We start from the raw sequence: 22,611 nt of genomic DNA on the forward strand, positions 1-22,611 counted from the left end.
AAGATCTGAAAAACAGGAAGATCGGAGGAGCAGGGCACGAGCAAATCTTTAATCACTTTGCAATTAAGTATTCTAAACAGGAATGAGGAGTTTAAAACAACATAGCTTCCCTTCCAATTTTTCTTCCATCATTTGGGTTTTGCATAAACCAAAATAAAATAGGTGAAAGGATGTATTAGACAGGCTTTAAAAAAAGAAAAGAAAGCAAGGCTGCTTTTAAAAGCACACGTCGTCTTGAGAGTTCAGGCAATTGTTTTGTTTTATATAACAATACTAAGAAATCGTGTTCGATCTGAGATACTATAGAGCAAATAGAAGCAAAATACTTTATTTATTTATTTATTTATTCATTTATTTTTGTTAGTGCTGCTTATCGGACCAGAAGGGCCCGGATGAGATGAAGTATGCAGGCCACAGCGGCGCCATGGCAACCTCAAACCAAGCTCCAGCTTCTTAAAGCCACTGCCCCTGGAAACCGTGTTCCCACAGATTCTGCCCTGCTTCCAATGTCCTGCGGTGCCCAACCTCCCCAAAGAAACGGTGCAGGGAATGATCTCACCCACAGAGCGCACCTGGCGAAGGAATTAGTAATATCTGCAATGAAGCCTTCGAAGAAATGGTCCTTTGCTTCCTGGGAAACAAATCTGTTACTGTGGAACCCGGCCTCACACTTAGCCCTGCCACCTCCACCTCGCTGAGGGCCCTTCCCCTCACCTGCCTTCTTCAAGTACATTCATATCACTCTGTTTGAGGGGGGAAAAAAAGAATTCGTCCATCTGACTCGCGCTACCCTTTCCAGTTCAATTTCTGGTTTTCCTTCCACAACAAATGACCTGGTGTCTCCACTCCTTCACTAGAACAAACCTTGAAACAGAGCCTATTCCTCATGAAAAATGTCCGGTGATTGCACTTTCAATACAGGCAAGGGTTTTAATCTTCTGTCGCACTCTGTCCCTGTCAGCCTGTTTTATTTTTCTTCTTAGCACCCAGTGCCACCTGGCACCAGACATAAAGCGTTTATGGCACCGGCGCTGGAATGATGCCCCCAAGAAAGTAGGGTCACTGCGGCATCTCAAGCTCAATACATCTAAAGCAGGACATTTGGTATTTCCCCAGAACTCATTCCTCCCCTGGCCCTTTGCAACTTAGTAAATGGCACCACCATTTAGTCAGATGCTCGGGTCAGAACTCTCAAAGCTATTCTTGACTCTTCTCCTTTTGTCATATATCTCATCCATTCGAGGGGCAGGCCCTCCTGGTTGTGGCCTCAGACAATGTTCGGAATCTACCTGCTTCCCACTGCAACCACAGCCACTCTGGTCCAAGCCATGGTGGCCTTTTGCCCTCGTCCAAGGCACCATGACACCTTGCCCAGAGATCTGACTCGTAACTAGTCTGTTAGGACTTTCTTGAGAACAGAAATGTGTTATACATCTTTGCATCCCAGAATAGATCCTGTCGTGTTGCAGGTGCTTAAATGCTTGTTGCAATGAATAGAATAGTTGCATACTGAGAAAACGAAACCATGCTCACCTGGATGAAGGCAACAGGGAAGTTTCTAACGCTTAGATTATATTTATCGTGAGCAACTAAGAAAGACTGACAAGGACAGGGTGCCACATCATTTTAACGTCTATGCCTAAGTAAGCCAGCAGAGTCTATACTACAAGTACATTTTCTGGTCTCTGACCCAGTATTGTACTTTTTAGCAAAAGAGAACAGAGAGTATCAATGCACACACAAACTTGTCCCGGATACATATAACCATTCCGATCCCTATATCCATCTGCATTTTGTGCTTCCTTTCAGAGAAATAATTCTCTGCTTTTGAAAATGCCAAATCTTCTAATCCCTTTGATAAGCTAAAAGACAGTGCTGTCTCAAATGGTAAATAGATGAAAGCTAACAATTAACTTCAATTTGCCCGAAATTCAACAGACTGGTTGTCTAGACAGTCCTAATTAATTTGATTATTGTTCAGCATTCATCTTCACTTTAGATAAATGGATCTCACCCGAGTTGGGGAATGCAATTACCCCTTAATTCATGAACCGCCCCATTCTTTCACTGAAACTTTAAACATATACCAAGGGGGGGGCGCCTGGGTGGCTCAGTTGGTTAAGTGTCTGCCTTCAGCTCAGGTCATGATCCTGGGGTCCTGGGATTGAGCCCCGCATCGGGCTCCCTGCTCAGTGGGGAATCTGCTTCTCCCTCTCCCTTCCCCCCCCACCCCACTCGTGTTCTCTCTCTCAAATAAATAAATTTTTAAAAAATACACCAAGGGCCCTCCACACTGCTGTCCCTAGATTCTGCACACTAAGATGCACTGTGGTTTAAAGCGATAGTTTCCAAAATGTTTTATGGGAACACTAGTGCTCAAGATGCTCAGGGGAAAAGTATCAGTGTTCCTGGACGTTGCGACATATGCCATTTCTCCTTCAGGGAAATGTGTGGCACACACTGGCATATGAAAGGCCCTAATAAGTCCTGCAGTGAAGAGACCTGTTCAACTCAGCATTTCTGCACCATCTGCACTGTTAAAAAAAAAACTACTCCTCAAAACACACTTTGGGAAAGCTGGTTTCATCTCTTATAAGAATGTCCAAATATTGACAGTAATAAACTCCGCTGGACAGGGACCCAGGTGAACAATGCTTAGAGCACAAGCTAAGAGTTTTGAAGCAAAACTTTAGTGCAGCTGCAGCTTATGCTCTGCTGGCTCTCCTAGTTCTTCCTCTTAAATCCTAAAAGTGACATTTTTCTTCAACTTTCACATTCATCACCACCTAGGAATGTGTAGAGTGTGTATCACATATTAAGTTTTTAAAGTTAACTTTCCATTATTCAGCAACGTGATCTCTGGCCAACAGAATTCTTACATAACTGTACATATGGACTCTTGGACTCCAGACTCTGAGGACAATAAAAAGTATAGTCAAACATCAGCTCATACTAAAGGTTTAGAAGCAATGTTCCCAAAGCAGGAAAACATAAATTTTGCTCACAGCACACAGTGAGCGCTCGATCAACAGATATTTATCGAATGAATGGATGAATGAGCGAATCAATGAACAAACACAGGCAGGCATGCAAGAAAAAGGTCTGGAATTTAAGGCACAGCTCAAAGCAAACCCATTTAATCTGGAAACAGTCACCTTAAAGGTCATCATGATGTGTCAACTATACTTCAATTTAAAAAAAAAATGTTTCTGGGGCACCTGGGTGGCTCAGTCGTTAAGCGTCTGCCTTTGGCTCAGGTCATGATCCTGGGGTCCTGGGATCGAGCCCCGCATCGGGCTCCCTGCTCGGTGGGGAACCTTCTTCTCCCTCTGCCTGCCGCTCCCCCTGCCTGTGCTCTCTCTCTCTCTCTCCCTGTCAAATAAATAAATAATCTTAAAAAAAAAAAAAGTTTCTAATTTTAAAAACAAAAGAAAAAAAAAGAAAAAGTCGTTTTTGTTGCATTTCGGAATTTATCCAAAACTCACAACACTTCTGTCAAGTATTACTTCCTCCATGAAATACTTTCCTTGTCTGTCATTTCCTGCTCCCCTTGTCTGTGCCACCAGTGAACCCCCCAAATAACCTCAAACACCAACAGCATTTCAGGTTTCTAGTTGGAACGGCACGGAAGGTTCCTGGGTGTCACATGGTCACTGGAGAGACAAGTGGACTCTCAGATAAACTAGAGAATTTCACTCTTCTACTTGGGTCCGAATTTTGTCAAATGCTTCCAATGACCGAGGAGCATAAGCTATGACAAATGCATGTTAAATAACAAATGTATATTTAATATCAGTGGCTTCATTTCAATACCTAAAATCTGTTAAGTACCAATCTTGGAAAACTATTTTAAAAAATCACATCAACCACCACAGCCTTCCATTTTCTTCACCCGTGTTGTCTCCCCAAATTCTTTTCTTCCAAAGCATGTCAGGTTCACTGCTTGATTTATCATGACTTAATATAGGAGATGCATGTGCCTTATTTTTCAGCCTAGATGTCTTGACTGTTTTTATCATTATCTATTTACATATTCATTACTTGTAAACTGTCTAATGACCTAATGAATCCTTTGAATTATTTTTTGCCACTTCTGTGATGTCTCAGTCTCAGCCCCAAATATTTATACTACAGGGACAGTGACCCTGGCGGCGTTTCCGTAACATCTGATGTTGGCCTGGGGCAGGGAGAAAAATTCTATCAGTAAAAATATGCATTTTTTTGGTGGAAAGTTTCAGTAGCTTTCATCAGATATTCAAAGGGAGATACCATCCAAAAGCTTAAGAACCACTGATGGAAACTAGTCGAACAATTGCTACACAGTATCATAAACACATCCGGTATGGACTTTTCAAAAAAGGAAATAAATTCTTCATATAAAAGTCATTTGACCTTAATAGGGTGTCCCATCTTTTTAAGTATAAATGTTTGTGAAGCAGTAACATGCCATGTAACATATTCTAAAATATAAATTACTGCGAAACAATAGTCACCAGGTTTTAGAGCATCAGTAAAGTAAAAATAAGTTTACTGCAGTTCTAGGAATGGGCCTATAGGGCAAGTCCTGCGAGGCGGGGTGTAGAAGCAACACTGCCCTGGTGGTCAACATTTTAGGGGTCCAAAGTCAAGTTATGCTGCTAAGAATTTTGTGGCATTTGGTAATTCACTTGATCCCTCCGAGCCTCTGTGTTGGTCCCTGTGAGCCTTTACAGGTTGCAATTCTGTGACCTTTGAACATGGTTAATATGTAATAAACTCAACTCTCAAAGCTCATCATCTGATGTTTATGTTCTTATTGACACTTTTACCTAATCAATTGATTAATTATTGCTATAAAGTGGGGTTTTGTTTACTTTGGCTTAGCAACAACTACAAAAGGGCTTTGAAACTAAAGCTCAGAGAAGTCACGGAGAAGGTGTGAATGAGCATGTGTAAGAGAGCCCCAGACTCGGATTTAAGTTAGTGTAGGACGTCAACATAAGAGATCATGCAAACCGTTTCCAGAATACAACATGGAAGGAAAAACGTGTTGAGGAGGGGATTCAAAAGAGAAAGCTGAAGAGACAGACAGTAGGACGACTACTAATTACTAAAAGAGATCCTGGAAGATATATCACGTATAACATAATCCAACTTAATCCAACCTCTAATTTTACAAATGACAAAACCATAGTTTAAAGATTTTAAACTGCCCTGGGGGCGCCCGGCTGGCTCAGTCGGTAGAGTGTGCAACTCTTGATCATAGGGTCGTAAGTTCGAGCTATACTGGGTATAGAGATGACTTAAAAAATTGTTTTTAAATGTGAAAAAAAAAGATTTTAAGCTGCCCTAATTCATAATGCCAAATGACAACATAATAAGGAGCAGATCATCCAGAAGAAAATACAAATTCCTGGCAAAACTATAAAATATTTTTCACCATAAAGGCAAAAAAACAGTCCTAACAACCAACTTGTCTCAAACCTTACAATAGTGAAAAATGTAACTAAACTACTTTTGGATCATTTTGTGCAGTTCTGATCGCTCAAACCTAACATGAAAAGGAACTGTCATTATGAAACATACCCACCTCGTACACGCAAGCATGATCTTCAAACAAGGGCTGACTGGATGTCTATGCTTTTGCAAACGCTTGTATGTGATATAAAACTACAACAGGGGGCCGCCTGGGTGGCTCAGTCGGGTAAGTGTCTGTCTTCTGCTCGGGTCAGGGTCCCGGGGTCCCGGGATTGAGCCCCATGTCGGGCTCCCTGCTTAGCGGGAAGCCTGCTTCTCCCTCTGCCCCTCCCCACTGCTTGTGTAAATAAATAAAAATCTTTTAAAAAATTTTTTAAAAATTAAAACTACAACAGAACCTCAGTCTTTCTGGGTACACCTGAATCCAAATACTGACATGATCGGTTATATATAAAATATGTGTATGTCACACCTGCACAAAGATTGTATGACCCATATTCGCCAATAACAAGCTTCCACCTTTCTCTGTCTCAATTATGGGTCTCTGTGATGCAATTACATTACAGTTACACTATACTTATATAATTATACTGTACTTAGATCTATTATTAAATATATTTTTTACATTAGCTGAGGATTACGTGTTGGGTCAAGCCAATTAGTATTGGTTAAATGCGAAAACGGTCCATTAAACGTCAGCTAAACCCCAAATCTCATTCAACCACGAAGATTTCAAAAAATCAGAACCCAAATATTCTTGTGTTCTTTGTTCAACATCAACAAATTTCTAAAGTGAAAGGATCCTAGTTTGAGAAAAAAATACAAAACAGAGGCAAAGAAGTGTTCTAAAAGGCAGAACATTAATGCCCCGTCTGCATTGAACCTCAAAGTATCTAAATAACTAAGGCGCCAAAAATAAGCAGAGTTTTTTAAATGTTTTTCTTAATCACTACAAAACCACAAGTGTCTGCTGCCAAGTTATGGGTTAAAATGCCAAAAATGCTCTCAGCAGAAATGATTCTTTCTGATATATTTCAGCAAAAAGGGAAATTGTGGTATGTTGTGGACTCAATTGTCGGAATTCAGAACATTAGTCAACCTTCTTGCAAAATGGCTTTTCTGTCTCAGAGGATGAAAAGGATTCAGTCCCCGCTGATTTTATACAGCCCCAACCTCTGGGTGGCTAGTGTGCTCAATTAAGTAGAGCTCGGCTCATGGATAAAAATATGGGGGAGGTTCCACTACTTAGACACTAGTTGGAAATAATCTCTTTTCACATGACACTTCAAAATTTCCAAAACCATGGAAAAACTCTTTTACTACCCAGGATTATCCAGCGTTATGACTGAAGTGTTTTTGCTTAGAAACTTATCTTTCAAGGTCCCAGCACTTTGTTCATACTCATGACAATAATATTTCTTTCCACTGTATGAATGTCGATTATTCTCTTACTTGACTCCTTCTTGCATGAGGATGGGGCAGCTTATGGGCAGGGAAACTACTTACTCATCATCAGACCTTTTCCCCCGAGATCTAGCCACCGCCTGGCATAGGGTTGAGGCTCCCAAAGGGCTTGAATGAGTCCAGGCAGCAGATCCACCTCTGCTCCTAATGAGTTGCCTTGAAGGGCAGAGCATTCCCCTTCCCTAGATGTGTGTTCCAAGCTACAGCCACATCATCACCAAGGAGAGGCCATGGAGAGGATTAAAATCTTGTGTGATTGGACTGGATTGCCTGGCAAAAACCCCTTTGGCCCAAAGAGTTTGAAGTATACATTGACCCCTGGAGGTGGGCTTTTTTCTTTTCTTTTCCTTTTTTTCTCCCCCTACAGAGAGCCAATTCAGAAATTGTCGGTTCAGGGCAGATTTTAAAATCGTATGCCACTGGGTTTCTGTCATTTGTTATATCTGTGTCAGCTCCTGAGTAAGAACTGGCATCTACGGTCAATGACTGAATTGCTATAGTTAAAATAACATCAAGAAATAGACATCAGAAAGTAAGTGTGGATTGTTAGATACAGACAACAAGCACTAACAGGGAAAAATCAAGGGCAGACAGAGTGATTAAGGAAAGGGTCATTAGGGGCGCCTGGGTGGCTCAGACGCTTAGGCGTCTGCCTTCGGCTCAGGTCATGGTCTCGGGGTTTTGGGATCGAGCCAGGGGTCCTGGGATCGAGCCCCGTGTTGGGCTCAGCGGGGAGTCTGCTTCTCCCTCTCCCTCTGCTTTCCTCCCCCCCACCCCCCTGCTCGTGTGTGCGCTCACTCTCTCCAATGAATAAATAAAATCTTTTTTTAAAAAGGGTCATTAATCAGGTGTTGAAGAATGGATAAGACGTAAACGGCCAGAGAGCAGCACTCCCATGTTAAGAAAGACAAAAACAAGGAAAGGGTGAAGGGACAAAATCAACATGGTGTAGCACTGATGACAAGACAGCAGTGTGACTCCATGTTGGGGACAGTGGGGGATGCTACTGGTCCAACAAAGTGGGGTTAGATAACTGAGGGTATGGAGGGAAGCTTGAGGGGCTGTTAATAGACCAGTGAAGGAAGGTCTTGAGCAGAAGGGCAAGGTGATGAAGGAAGTGTTTAAAAAAATGAAGTCTGGTTATGGAATGAATAAGTCACGGGGATGAAAGGAACAGCATATGGAATATAATCAATAGTACTGTACTAGCAGTGTAAGGGGACACAGGGTAACTACACTTCCGGTAAGCCTAGAATAACATACAGACTTATCCAATCACTATATTGTATATCTGAAACGAATGTAACATTGTGTGTCAACTATGCTCAAATTGAAAAAAAAAAAAAAATCAGCTCTGAGAGAACAGTGCAGGATGGACATGAAGGGAGAGCCCAAAGTAAAGGGTGGCCACTGGAAAGACGGTCATAACCTGGTGAGCCAAAGGGGTCCAGGGTCTATCCTGGGGATGGGGGAGTCACTGGGAATGGAGAGGAGCCCAAACAAGGAATTAGAAGGATCTGTTGACTGGGTGTAAAGGACGGTGGTGCCAAGAACCGAGCCAAGGAAGTGAGGAAGACAAGCTGGGTTGGAGGGCAAGGAGGCTTTTGGACATGATGAATATGAAGTAAGAACAGGACATTAAAGTCTGAAATACCCAGGAGCAGATAAATTATAGAATGGGATCTCGGAGAAAGAAATGGATCCCAACTAGAGACTTAAGAGCCTTCTATAGATAAGGGAAATCTGAAGTCTTAGAATGAGAAAGAGAAAGGAAAAGTGCATAAGAGCACAACAGTGATCAACAGCTGAACCTCGAGGCCATTTCAAAACTGGAAGTTCACAAGAATATGGGCGCAATGAAAGGAACAGAAAAGGAGCGATCAGTGTGGAATAAAAATTTAGGATCCTAGTGTCACAGAATGAAAGGAGTTTCAAGAAGGACTTGGTGATAGATGATGGATGACAGGAAAGGGCCAGAGCATGTTAAAGATACCATTATATTACTTACAAATGAGCAGGGGTTTTCCCCCTCTCCACTACTGACATTGTATATACAATTATGTAATGGATTAGTGGACAGAAAAAGGGGTTTTGTGGCTATAAGACATGCTCTGTTTTGGGCGCCTGGGTGGCTCAGTCGTTAAGCGTCTGCCTTCGGCTCAGGTCATGATCCCAGGGTCCTGGGATCGAGTCCCATGTCGGGCTCCCTGCTCGGCGAGAAGCCTGCTTCTCCCACTCCCACTCTCCCTGCTTGTGTTCCCTCTCTCGCTGTCTCTCTCTCTGTTAAAAAATCAATAAAATTAAAAAAAAAAAAAAAGACATGCTCTGTTTTATGGGTTTTTTTAAAGATGTATTTATTTTGGAGAGAGAGAGCATGCATGCGCGCTCACGACTGGAAGAGGGGCAGACGGAGAGAAACTTCAAGCCGACTCCCCATTGAACATGAAGCCCCACACAGAACTTGATCTCAGGACCCATGAGATCATGACCTGAGCCACCAAGAGTCGGACGCTTAACCCACTGAGCTACCTAGGCACCCCTGTTTTATGGGGGTTTTTTAATGACAAGAGGGAGCTATATTAAGATGCTGCCACTCTTGAGGCGCCTGGATGGCTGGCTCAGTCAGTTAAGCATCTGCCTTCGGCTCGGGTCACGATCCCAGGGTCTCAGGATCTGGGATGGAGCTGGCATGGGGCACCCTGCTCAGTGGGGGGCCTGCTTCTCCCTCTCCCGCTCCCCTTGCTTGTGCTCTCTGTCAAATAAATAAATAAATAATCTTTAAAGTTGATATTAAAAAAAAAGATGCTGTCATTCTCTGTACAGCCAAGATAGTTATCAAAAATGAAAGATAATTCTGTTACTATGGATTGAGTTTGAGGAATGTCATTTGGAATTTGTACTCTTCTGGGAGCTACACTGTTATACAGAAGTAATGACACTGCAGATGCTGAGTACTAGCCATATATTTTAAGTGTGTGGGTAGCATACTAAAGTGTGCAAGTTGTGACAAAAGTTACAAAAATATCCCAAAGCATTTAAAACTGCTAGAGGGATTAAGTTGGCTAAGTACATGCAAGTATGATGTGTTTCTGGCATCTCAAGAGCCCCTTGAGCAGTAAAGCCTCTCAGCTGCTCATGAAATACCCAGTCTGTGTGCAGGGTTTAGCCTGAGCCAGACTTGCATCTACTTTGAATTTTAGTTGTGAACCATCTTGGGAAGGCATCACAGCCAGAATGCAATGTTTCTGGTCAGTTGTGGGTGTTAAAATCACTCCAATTGAGCGACGGAGATGATATTAGAGGAAGCCCCGTGCCTTTTCCACTGTCACTAATGGACTGGAAGCCGGCTGCTGAGATAGGTGTGTGAACTACTGCACAAGAAAGGCCCTCTCCTTTCCCCCAAATGAAACAAACAAATTAATGATTAATAGTGATCACAGACAGATCCAGGTTTTGAGGGGCCTGAAGCTCATGATTTGGGTGTCCTCTTTAAGAAACAAGGATGCAAAATTACCAATACAAGACACAGTATGAAGCTATTTATCCAGAATGAGAAGCAGAAGGCACCTGCAGTTGTAAGGCCATAAAGCATGAGGGTCGCCAGCTACCGGGTAAATCCACCTCTGCTGACGACCAACTACTGGGAAGAAGGTGTGGAAAGGGAGAAACAGTAGGTAATCAGGCAGAGGGAAAATAAAAGACAAAACACTCCTTAAGGAATAGTGGAGCACAGAACAAGAAAAGGACAAAGATAAAATCCCAGAAAGAACCCCAAATTGTGAAAGTGGATGGTATGGAGATGGGGGAAGAGAGAGAACCAATCAATTTATACACCACACAATCAGAACATTGATTTCCCAGTGATCAACAATCACATTGCTTCTAGGAGGCATGCAGAGGAGGAGTAGGTTTTTGGAAAGACCAGTTCTCTACACTGCAGGCACTCGGCAAGTGTTTGTTGAATGAATGAAGGGATGAATGAATAGAAACAAGAGAAATATACTTCTTTTTCTTACTCTCCACCACGGTCTGCTTTCCTCCGATGCTCCAACATACAGGCATGTTTTTGCTAGCACCGACTTCAGTGTCAAAGCAACAGCTCAGGCCAACCTCTCCTCTGGCGATTCAGACTATTGATCCTCAAAAGACCAAGTCAAAAGCTATCTCCACTCAAAATTAATTTTTAAGCATGTTCAGAGTCTCCCCCCCCCCAAAAATTGCACACACAAATAGCTACTATGGGGCCATCCTACTTACTCCCTTCCACCTTCTTTCTCCCTCTTTCTACATTAGATCCTGCAGGTATATTTCAGAAATTAACACCCTCCCAGGTCCTGGGCAGATTCATGTGGGATTCTAGCTAGGGCTGAAACACAATTCCTAAATTTCAAATTTTAGCAATTATGACAGCCTACGTGACAATTGAATATATCAGTCATGATGAGGTTTCCAGGAAGATACAGGCAAGCCTCATGCACTTGGTCAGCTGCAAACCTAAGACAGGACCAGGGGAACCCAGACTCACCAGCTCCACACACGACAGGATTCGGTCACTGGGAGCTCTTATGAAAGGACACAACAGGGCATTCCCTGACCGGCTGTGGGCCTCTGCTTCACAAAGAGATTCCCTTTGGGCAATACATGCCCTACACCTTCCTACAAGTTCTAAAAAAAAAACAGCCGGAGTAGGTTAAAACTAAGAGCCCACCCTCTCTCCTTTAAAAAAAAAAACAACTTTTACTAAACGATTCTTCCTTCCTCTTCACCTACCAAATTTTCTAAGGAAAAGTGCTTGGAGAAGAGCAGAACCAGAATAACACTATTACTACTTCAATACTACAAAAATCCCAACACTGATGTTTTGTTTATGGCAAAGGACCTGAAATCAGTGAGGCGAAGCAGCCACCTCAGGGATTAGAAGTGAAGGTCTTGAATGGAAAAAAATCATTCGGCCACTTTCTGGCTAAGTGGTCTGACCTCTGGAAAGTTACTGAAAGTCTCCAGACCTCAGTTACTTGGTTTTGTAAAATGGGGGCGAGTACCCATCTCACAGGACTGCTGAGGATTGAGGAAATGCAAGTAAAGTACCGAATATAACTGCACAGCGAGAGCTAATTAAATGCTAGTATTTAATAGTAGTAGTAAAATTATTGTTCTGCCTCCTCCAGTTCACACCACCAGCAAAACTGGCCCAACCCCCACTCTCGCCTCGCAGGATCCGGGGCCGGGCACTGTTGCACTCCAGCATGCACGAGAGAGATCCCCAAATGCTGCGGCGCTACCGCAAGCCCCCCACCCCGGGCCGGCCAGGGGCCCTCAGGTTACCGCTACGGTCCATACTGACCTGAGATGCCGCCTCCTATCACGACTACGTCGAACATGTGGCCCGCGGTGCTCGCCGTCTCCCCACTCGCCATGCTCTGGTTGTGACTCTCCCGGGGCGTAGGTAGAGGAGTGGAGCGGGACAAGGGCGGGGCGGACCCTTCTACCCACTCTCGGGGGGAGTCCGGGGGCGGAGCCGATTCTTCCACCGACACCCGGGCAGAGCCCGGCACTGAGGGCGGAGCGGCCCCTTGTACTGCTCCTCCAGGGGAGTCCGGGGGTGGAGCCGATCCTTCCGCGGATGTTCGGGGGGCACCTGGCACTGAGGGCTGGGTGGACCCTTGTGCCGACCCTCGGGAGGAGTTCCTGGGCGTAAGAGGTTCTTGTACCGAATCCCGGGGGGAGCCGGGCACTGAGGGCTGGGTGGACCCTTGTGCCGACCCTCCGGGGTTGTTCCTGGGCGTGAGAGGTCCTTGTACCGAATCCCGGGGGAAGCCGGGCACTGAGGGCTGGGTGGACCCTTGCACCGACGCTGGGGAGGACTCCGAGAACTGCGGCGATCCCTGCTGCGAAACCGGGAGGGAGCTGAGCTCTGAAGGAGGGGCGGACCCTTGCAGCGACACTCGGGAGGAGTCCGAGATCGGGGCAGATCCTGACAGCGAACTCCGGGGGGAGCTGAGCACTGAGGGTGGGGCGGACCCTTGTATCGACACTCGGGAGGAGTCCGAGAGCACAACAGATCCGTCCACTGATAGTCGGGGGGAGCGGGGTCCTGAGAACTGCAAGGACCCTTGCAATGACTCTAGGGGGGAGTTATTGGGTGTGGGAGGTCCTCGCACCGAACTCCAGGAGGAGCTGATCACTGAGGGCGGGGCGATCCCGTCTGCTGACACTTGGGGACTGGTACTGGGTGGACGAGGTGCTGGCATCGATACCTTGAGGAAGCCGGGCGTCAAGGGCGGGCCAGAACCTTGCACTGGCTCTCGGGTAGAGTTGGTGGATGTAGAAGGTCCTGGTACTGATACTCGGGGATGGCCGAGCACTGCGGGCGGGGTGGACTCAGGTATCGACCCTAGAGGGGGGCCTGAGGGCGGGGCAGGTCCTGGTACCGGTACCCGGGGATGGCCTGCGTCCGGGTTGGAGGCTGGGGCGGCCCCATCAGCGGTGCTCAGGCGGGTGGCAGACATGGGGATCTGGTGGTTCAGGCCGTGGGCGCCGAAGCCCCAGAGGCCAATCCTAGAGTCTGTGTTGGTCCTCGGGCCAGGACTGGAGCGGAGTTGGGCGGGCGCGCCGGAGCTCTCGTATCCGGGGTCCGCTCTGGACGCGTTCGACAGGAAGCTGGAAAACGGACTGGAGAAAGTCCGCCACTCAGAACGGATGCTCGACCCGGACGCGGAGGATGTGGCCGCGCCCAAGTTGGAGTCCGGGTCGGAGATCTGGGCAGCTGTGCCCCCGGCTCCGGGCGCGCGCTCCGCCTCGCGGTCCCTCTCGCCGCCACCACCTCCGGAGGCGGCCGAGCCGTTTGCGTTCCCGGTTTTGGAGCGCGCCCGGGCGGGAGCCGACATTCCGATCCCCGCCCCTCTCCAACGGGCGTGCACCGCGCCAGCTCCCCGGAGTCCCGGACCCGCGCGCTCCCGAGGCCGCCCCAGGATCCCAGCCTACTGGGCTGCGGGGGAGCCTGGGGCTACCGCAGCTTGGCTCCGCCTATCTCTCCGGCCCCGAGGGCGCTGCGGCGGCCCCGTGGGGGTTTCAGCCTAGTGCTTTTATTCTCAACGCCATAACGAAAACAGAGCACTGGGCCGGGTGGGCTAAGGGAAGCGGGTATTTGAAGGACGGTGACCTGGACGGCAGGGTCGCAGGGGTGCGGCACACTAGGGTGGGCTCCTTTGTGACGTCACAAGAGGCTAGGTGAGGTGTGCGCAGCCGCGGGCCCCTCCCTAGGGAGGGGGCGGGGTGAAGTGGGCACTGTCACTTGGGGCGGACTGGGCGATTATTGATTCTTTGTGGGGTTGTCCAAGCTGAGGTGCTTGACCCAAATCGAAGCAAGTAGGGGAGAAAATTAAGAACTCAGTTATCAGGGGCGGCTGGATGGCTCAGTCGGTGAAGCCTCTGCCTTCGGTTCAGGTCATGATCCCAGGATCTTGGGACGGAGCCCCCATCAGGCTCTCTGCTCAGCGGGGAATCTGCTTCTCCATCTGCCAACACCCCCCTTATGTGCTCTCTCTCTCTCTCTCTCAAATAAGTAAATAAAGTCTTTAAAAACAAAACAAAACAAAAACCCCTCAGCTGTCAGATTAAGTGGGACCTGCACTTTAAAAGTGAAGATCGGGGCGCCTGGGTGGCTCAGTCGTTAAGCGTCTGCCTTCGGCTCAGGTCATGATCCCAGGGTCCTGGGATCGAGCCCCGCATCGGGCTCCCTGCTCTGCAGGAAGCCTGCTTCTCCCTCTCCCACTCCCCCTGCTTGTGTTCCCTCTCTCGCTGTGTCTCTCTCTGTCAAGTAAATAAATAAAATCTTTAAAATAAAATAAAATAAAATAAAAGTGAAGATCAAGGGCTGAAATAAAGCAAAAAAACAGGTGTTTCCCCATCCTACCAAAAAAGAGAGATATTTAGTGAACATATTTTACTGTACAACCAGCGTCTTGCTAGTTTTATCCCTTCTTTAAATTTCCACTTTATCCTCCTAGAGCTGATTTTGTCATCACTAGAACCCTCAAAACAGATCTAATTATAACATCTAGAGTAAGTGATGAGAACTCCAGGAAGTTAACTAGAATCCGTGCCCACCTCTAAATATTTTTCCTTGCTCCCCCCAATTGTGTATCAAACAATCTTGTTGAAGAAACTGTAAGGGAATATAGATATAGTCTTTTCTTTATCCAGTTTTTTAAAGATTTTTTTAAATGTATTTGAGAGAGAGAGCATAGGGGGGTGCAGAGGGAGAGGGAGAAGCACATCCCTGCTGAGCTGGGGTGTGTTAGATCTTGTTAGACTCTGAAGCGAAGAAAGAGGAAATAATAGATATAAAGAATTCAGACCTTTCTAATATGATTCTTCCAACTTTGTCCTTATCCCTGTTATGTTTATTTCTTTTCATTCAAATATTTGATTTCATACTATGTGCTAGGCACAGGGCAAAGTACTGGGGTTGCACAGGCAACACAAGACAGCCAAAGAACTTCATCCTACAGTCTGCTAGAGGAGCTAGTGAAGGAGACAGGCAACCACATGCTTGATGTGTTCAAGTAAGCTCTGATAAATGTTATGTTGGAAAGGTTCCTAGTGATTAGAAAGTGTTAGGGTGTCTTGACTACTCTGGAGGTTAACTTTGGGGACGTGTGTAAAAATATCCCAGAAAGGGCCTGGGTGGCTCAGGTGGTTGAGCATCTGCCTTCGGCTGGGGTCATGATCTCAGGGTCCTGGGATCGAGCCCCATTGGCCTCCATGCTCAGCAGGGAATCTGTGCTCCCTGTCTCCCTCTGTACCCGCCCCCGCTCGTGTTTGCATGCACTCTCTATCTCAAATAAATAAATAAAATCTTGAAAAAAAAATGTCCCAAAAAGAGGGAACAATGTGGGCAAAGGCCCAGTGGTAGAAAGAAGCATGGTTCCTTGGCGAAGCTGAAAGCCAGACAGTGGAGCTAAGCAAGGGGAGGAAAGGAGCACAGAAGACAAAACTGCTGAGGTTAGCTGGGCCAAAGTAAGACCCTTGGTCTGTATTCTAAAGCAGTGGAAGCCATTGCAAGGTTTTAAGCAAGGGGTGATACGACTAGGTTGCATTTTGAAAAGGTCTATCTGCCTGCTGTGTAAATAATGGGTTGAAGGGGACAAGGGTAGATAGATACAGGGAGACCAAAGCTTGGAATTCTTCAAAGAAAGAGGTGATAGTGTCTTGGACTAAGGTGGGTGATGGCAGCTGGAGAGCTGTGGACATATTAGAGACATTTACATGTAAAATTGATAGGACTTGGTTGTGGCTAGAATCTGGAGGATCATGAGGCTAGTTTTGGACATGTTCAGTTTCAAGTGACTTTGAGACATCCAGATGAAGGTTAGAGAGTAGACAATTAAACATAGAGCCTGAGATGAAAAGCAGGAGTTTGCCTGGAGACAAAAATGTGGGATTCTTATTAAATAAATAATGGATGGGTTAGATGAGTGGGAATATGGGTATTCTCTTCATTTTATTTGTTTGTATTGCATATTTTGCATATCTTTTGTAATAAAAACAATAAAAGTTATTTTAAAATAGATAAATAAAGGAACAATTTCGACATACCCTATAATTATTATTTCTTCCCTTGTGTGACCTTGGGGAAATTACTTAACTTCTCTGTGCCTATCTCCTCAAATATAGGATCTCGTAAGCCGTTGTATCTGTCAGGGTTCCAGGAGGAAACAGCAAACTCTAATTAGATCATTTGAAGAGATTATCAAAAAGGAAATATTTTAGGGGCGCCTGGGTGGCTCAGTTGGTTGAGCGTCTGCCTTCGGCTCAGGTCATGATCCCAGAGTCCTGGGATCGAGCCCCGCATCGGGCTCCCTGCTTGGCGGGGAGCCTGCTTCTCCCTCTTCCCCTGCTCGTGCTCTCTCTCTCTTTCAAATAAATAAATAAAATCTTTAAAAAAAATAAAAAAAGGAAATAGTTTAAAAGAGGTAGGCAAGATGAAGAGAAACCACAGGGAATCACGCCGTATCCCCAGGCAGGTGAGAGCAAGAAGGCATCATTGTGAAGGGGTAAAGGGAGAGAACAGTTATCAGAACCTGGTGACAGTGGTGTTTGGTGGGGGCTGCCTACACAAGCTGTGGCCTTTAGTTCAGGGAGGCTTTCAGCCACAGGAAACTCACAGAGAGGGAGCCAGGACAAATAATACCCAAATTTCCTCTCTTGCCTCCCCCGGTCCTCTCCATTGACCTACTCCAACCAGACGCTAGAAGGCAAGGGATCCTGTTGATGCAACCCATACCAGTTAGAAGAAGCTGGAGAAAAGCAGTGGGTGCACCCGGAAGGGCCAAGGGAAGATATCCAGTATCCTCGTAGTGAGGGTTCAATGAGCAAATACAAAAAACTTAGATAATTATTCAATACATACTCACATTTTAATTTCTAAAAACTGCATTATATTCATGTCATGGACGTACTTTACTGGACTGTTATCCTCTAACATGAAGCATGTAATACTTTCTAATTTTTAAATATAATGCATCGCTTGGAAATGAATATTTCTGTGCATAAAATATTGTACATACTTTTTTAGAATTTCCTTGAGATAGAGTCCTAAAACCCCTAAAATTATGGGGTAAGAGAGTGGGAGCTTTTCTAAAGCTCTTTGATTGAAGTCACCAAATTACTTGCCCAAGAGATCATACAAATTTATACTTCAACAAAGTCTAAGAATGACAGTCTAGGGCCGTAGGATCTGAACAAAGCTCTCATTGCTCCTTCAAAAAAAGAAAAAAAAAATGGCTAATTTCTTACTGCCCCCACTCTCATATTAAGCCATTAAGGAAGCTAACTTTTTAAACTTTCTTAACTTGAAAGGGTAAAAACCAGCATGGCATTGCTATTTGCAACAATGTTTCTTTGATTACTGATCAAGCACTTTTTTTTTTCAGATATTTATTAGCCATTTCAATTTCTTCTTTTGTGAATGATCAGTTCATGCCTTTATGTAGTTGATTCCTGTAAGTGATTTGTACAATAAGATATTAACCCCTTGCTTGGTATTTTCACTGCAGATAGTTTATTCCAATTTATATTTTAGTATTGTTTATGACATTGTACATAAGCAGAAATTTAAAGTTTGTGTGCTTGTATCTATCTTTTAGTAATTTCTTCCATTGCTTTTAAACTTACAGATCTGAAGGATGAATTCTGTTTCCTTTTTTTTTATGATTGGTTATTTTAGAATTTATTTAATCCTAATCTACTGGGATATATTTTGTTATGTAATGGGGTGAGGATCTAAATAGACATTCCATCTCGGGTTTCAGCAGCAAATAAATAAATAGACACCCCACACACCCCCAAACAGTTAACCACTCATAACAAAACTGTCTATTGAAAAATCCTTCCAGGGGCACCTGGGTGGCTCAGTCGGTGGAGCGTCTGCCTTCGGTCATGATCCCGGAGTCCTGGGATCAGCCCTTGTCCGGCTCCCTGCTCGGTGGAGAGTCTGCTTCTCCCTCTCCCTCTGCTCCTCCCCCTGCTTGTGCTCTTTCACTCTCTCATTCTCCCTCTCTCGCTCTCTCAAAATGAATAAGTAAAATCTTTAAAAAAAAAAAAAAAGAAGAAGAAAAGAAAAATCCTTCCATTTTTCATGGATTTGTTTACCTTATATAACATAAATACTAAGATCTGGCTTTGGACCATCTCTTCCGTTATATTTACATGCATATTCTCTCCACATTGCTACCAATGTCACATTGATTTACTTATAGCTGCTTCATAGTAGATTTTACCAGATAGAAGGATTAGTCCCTTCCCAATACTCTTCTTTATAAATTATTTATGATATTCTTACATATTCTTTCTGTTAATATATTCCTATATGTTTAAATGAATTTTAGAATCATTTCATCAATTAATGGGGTGGTGATTATTCCTAAACATTAATCTAGGAAAGTCTCATTTAATATCTTCTTATTTTTATTTTTATTATTATTATTATTTTAAGTAAACGCTATGCCCAAGGTGGGGCTTGAACTCACAACCCCTAGATCAAGAGTCCTATGCTCTACCGACTGAGTCAGCCAGGTACTCCTAACATCTTTTTAAAAAGATGTCTTTATTTCCAGAATATTTATAGGAAATGGTTTTACTTATCCCTGAAATTAAATAATTTTGTGAGAATAATGTGGGTCTGTGTGTGTATGGGTGTATGCGTGTGGTATCATAACTCCTTTCAATCTGTGGATTTTTAATTTGGGGTTTTAATTAATCCCCATGCTAGGACAATTTTCTTCTACTCTAATTTGGATTATTGCATTTGTTCTAAGTGGTTTCTTCCTGAGAAGCACTTAAAATTATGTTATTGGAGCATCTTTCTATGTCCTTTATCATTGTCATGTCTCTGTCCTTTTCCTCTGAATTCTGAGACAGCTAATCACATTTATCCTTCATATTAGTGATGTAATTTTCGGCGGTTCTAATTCTTTTTTAATTGTTTCATTTTATTTTTTCTAAGTAGGCTCCCCTCCCCATGTGGAGTTCGAACTCACAATCCTGAGATCAAGAGTTGGGTGCTCTACTGACTGAGCCCGGCAGGCACCCCTCTGCAGTTCTAATTCTATTTTTTACTGCTTCTACTGCAGAATTGGCAGAATTGGCAATTGACAACGCCATTTCAGTTTAGGGTTTTTCTTGAACTTTAAATTTTTATTTCATCCAGCTCACTTTTCATTGATGCCACATATATCTCGTATCTTCTCCTTATGACTTCCTAATTTTGTTTCACAGATACTTAGTTTTATGCATTTTCTGGGGACAACATCAACTGAGTTTGAAAATGCTCTTCTTTGCAGACAGGTAGTGCACTCTCATTCATTGCTAGCTCAAGGCAAAATGCTACAACCCCTGTGGGGAGGAATTTGGTGATATCTAACAAAATCACGTATGCATTCACCCTTTGATCCCACATTCCTATTTCTAGGAATTCCCCCTAACCATACACCTCAACAAACAGGACAAACATATGCCCAAAGTTATTTACTGTGAACTCATTTTTAATAGCAAAATAATAGAAACAGTTTACATGCCCATCAATGGGAAACTGCTTGCATAAACTTTGATTATGTCTACAGAGTGAAACACTATGCAGCCATTAAAAAAAAAAAAAAAAAAAAAAAAAAAAAAAAGAATGAGAGGGCTCCTGAGTGGCTCAGTTGGTTAAGCATCTACCTTCAGCTCAGGTCACGGCCCCGGGGTCCTGGGATCGAGCCCCGCATCGGGCTCCCTGCTCAGTGGGAAGGCTGCTTCTCTCTCTCCCCCCTGCTTGTGCTCTCTCTCTCTCACTATCTCTCTCTCTCAAATAAATAAAATCTTAAAAATAAAAAAGAATGAGGATGTTCTTTATGAACTGATATGAGTGATTTTCAGGATATATACCTTTATATATATGTGTGTGTGTGTGTTTGTACCTTTGTGTAAGAAAAAAATCTGTACCTTTATTTGCAAAGAGAAACATAGGTAAGATAAATCATAAATGGAGAAAAGTGTGACAATGTAATGGTGGGGGTAGGGATGGGAGTAAGATTTCTGAGTATTCTATTTTAAAAGAGTGCAGTTCCCATTATGGATTTTCACGGGCTCAGCGAAAGCTTCACACTCACAAAACTACTATGGGCCCCCTCTGGTATCAGTGTGCTCGGAGAGATCCAGCTTGCCAGCAGGGCGGAATGCTCTGCCGCAGCATACCCCGCAGTAGCAGACAGATCATAGAGCAGTGCAAATAGCATCAGTCCTGCAAGTGGTTGCTCAGGGCCAAGGGCAGAAGTTTCACATCAGACAGGTATGGAACTTAACCTGGAGTAGCAGCCTCATGCCCACAGGAGCCAATAACTTATTCACAGGCATAATATCCAGGGTCCCTCTTATGGGACATGCCCAACTGCAACAGTCACCACACCTAGGGAAGCCCCAACTTACGGCATTTGCATCAAGTATTTATAGTTCATTTATAGTTTCTACCAGTCCACATGCTATTTTCTGATCAGAAGGCACTTAGGCTTGCCATAAGTCATGTTGCCTCATCAAACCGGAACAGTTAGAACATCAAAAGGATTATGATGATAATTAATAAAAGATTAATAAAAATGCATTAGTCCGTTGTGTTATGACAACATAAATTAATAAAATTTTGGGAGAAAGGAGTTTTAAAAAGGAGAGTTATTCTTTACAGAAACTATCAGGTTGTAAACATAGAAGATTTATTTTTAATAACACCATTTCAACTCTTGTAATAATTGGTTTAAGCAAAGATCTCAGCAGATGCTAAACACCTTGAGTGAAAGATTATTAGGAAACAGTTTATTCACATGGTCTCCCAGTAGGACTCCATAGATTATTTTATTAATTCTAAAGGAAAAACATTTTTTTTTTCTTTTTTGCGGTTAAGAGATCCGGTAGTTATCACTGTAACCAAATGATCAAACTTAAGATCACCAATTATCAATAATTTAATATAGGGGCGCCTGGCTGGCTCATTCAGTAGAGCATGTGACTCTTGATCCCAGGGTCGTGAGTTTGAACCCCCCATTGGGTGTAGAGCTCACTCAAAAAAAGAATCTAATATAAAATGTCCTTTGATGTGATGTAGTAAGTACACAATCTCACGTGTGCTATGTTCTTACCAAAAATGTCTAACCTGAATGCAATCATGAAGAAATAATCACACAAATCCAGACGAAGGATATTTCACAAAACAACTGGCCTGGATCCTTAAAAAAAAAAAAAAAAAAAAAGTCAACATTGAAAAGAAACCAAAAGGCAAGAGTGCTGTTGAAGATGAAGAGAATAAAAAGACATAAAGACCGAACACTGAGAAACCTGATTGGATTCTGGATTGGAAGATAAAAAATCTATAGACATGGTGACAATTGAGAAGATTCAAATATGGGCTATATATTTGGTGATGTTATTCATTAGTGTTCATCATCCTGGATGTGATCATGGTACTGCGGTTTTGTAGGAGAACTTTCTTACTCTTAGGAGATGCAGGCAGAAATTCTTTGAGGTGAATATCATGAGAGTTTCAACTTATTTTCAAATAATTTAGAAAAAACCCAAATACTGAAAATGTGTGAAAATGTGGCAATATGCACAACAATTGGTGAATCTAGTGAAGGGTGTATTAATGTTGATGAAAATATTCTTTTTTTTTTATTAGAGAGAGAGCACACGAGCACGTGCACAGGAGGGCGGAGCGAGAGGGAGCACGAGACTCTTATGCAGGCTCCATGCTGAGTCGCTGGGCTCAATCTTAAGACCTGGAGATCATGACCTGACCCTAAATTGAGTCTGATGCTTAACCGAGTGAGCCACCCAGGTAACCTTTTGATGAAAATATTCTTTTAAATTTTCTGTAGGTTTAAAAAATTTTCAACATTAAGTGTCGGGAAGAAAACAGTTTGGAAGAAAAATTATTTTGAGCCCAAAGTTCTTTACCAAGGGAAGTTATTAATCATTATGAAGGCAAAAGAAATTCATCAAATAAGCAAAGAAAAAAGTTTACCTCTCTTTCTGAAAGTACATTTTTTAGTATGCACTCCAGAAAAATAAGGCTGAAAACTAAGAAAGAGGGCTATCCCATGGCAAGGAACTAACTGGAAATCCAGTAAAATATCAGTGACCACAGGTTGGCAGTCTAGA

General features: G+C 43.7%; 1 protein-coding gene across 1 annotated transcript in view; it reads right to left on the minus strand.

Moving 5' to 3' along the window:
* Window positions 1-14,031, minus strand: part of LOC118533894 (amine oxidase [flavin-containing] A) — a 69,956-nt gene extending 55,925 nt beyond the window's left edge. Inside the window, exon 1 of the mRNA XM_078065072.1 lies at window positions 12,266-14,031. Coding sequence (XP_077921198.1) covers window positions 12,266-13,808 — 1,543 coding nt within the window. The 5' untranslated portion in view covers window positions 13,809-14,031. The remainder of the gene's footprint in view (window positions 1-12,265) is intronic.
* Between the last annotated feature and the right edge of the window lie 8,580 nt (window positions 14,032-22,611).

This window comes from Halichoerus grypus, chromosome X, assembly GCF_964656455.1.
Source record: "Halichoerus grypus chromosome X, mHalGry1.hap1.1, whole genome shotgun sequence".
In the NCBI taxonomy this organism is placed as follows: Eukaryota; Metazoa; Chordata; class Mammalia; order Carnivora; family Phocidae; genus Halichoerus; species Halichoerus grypus.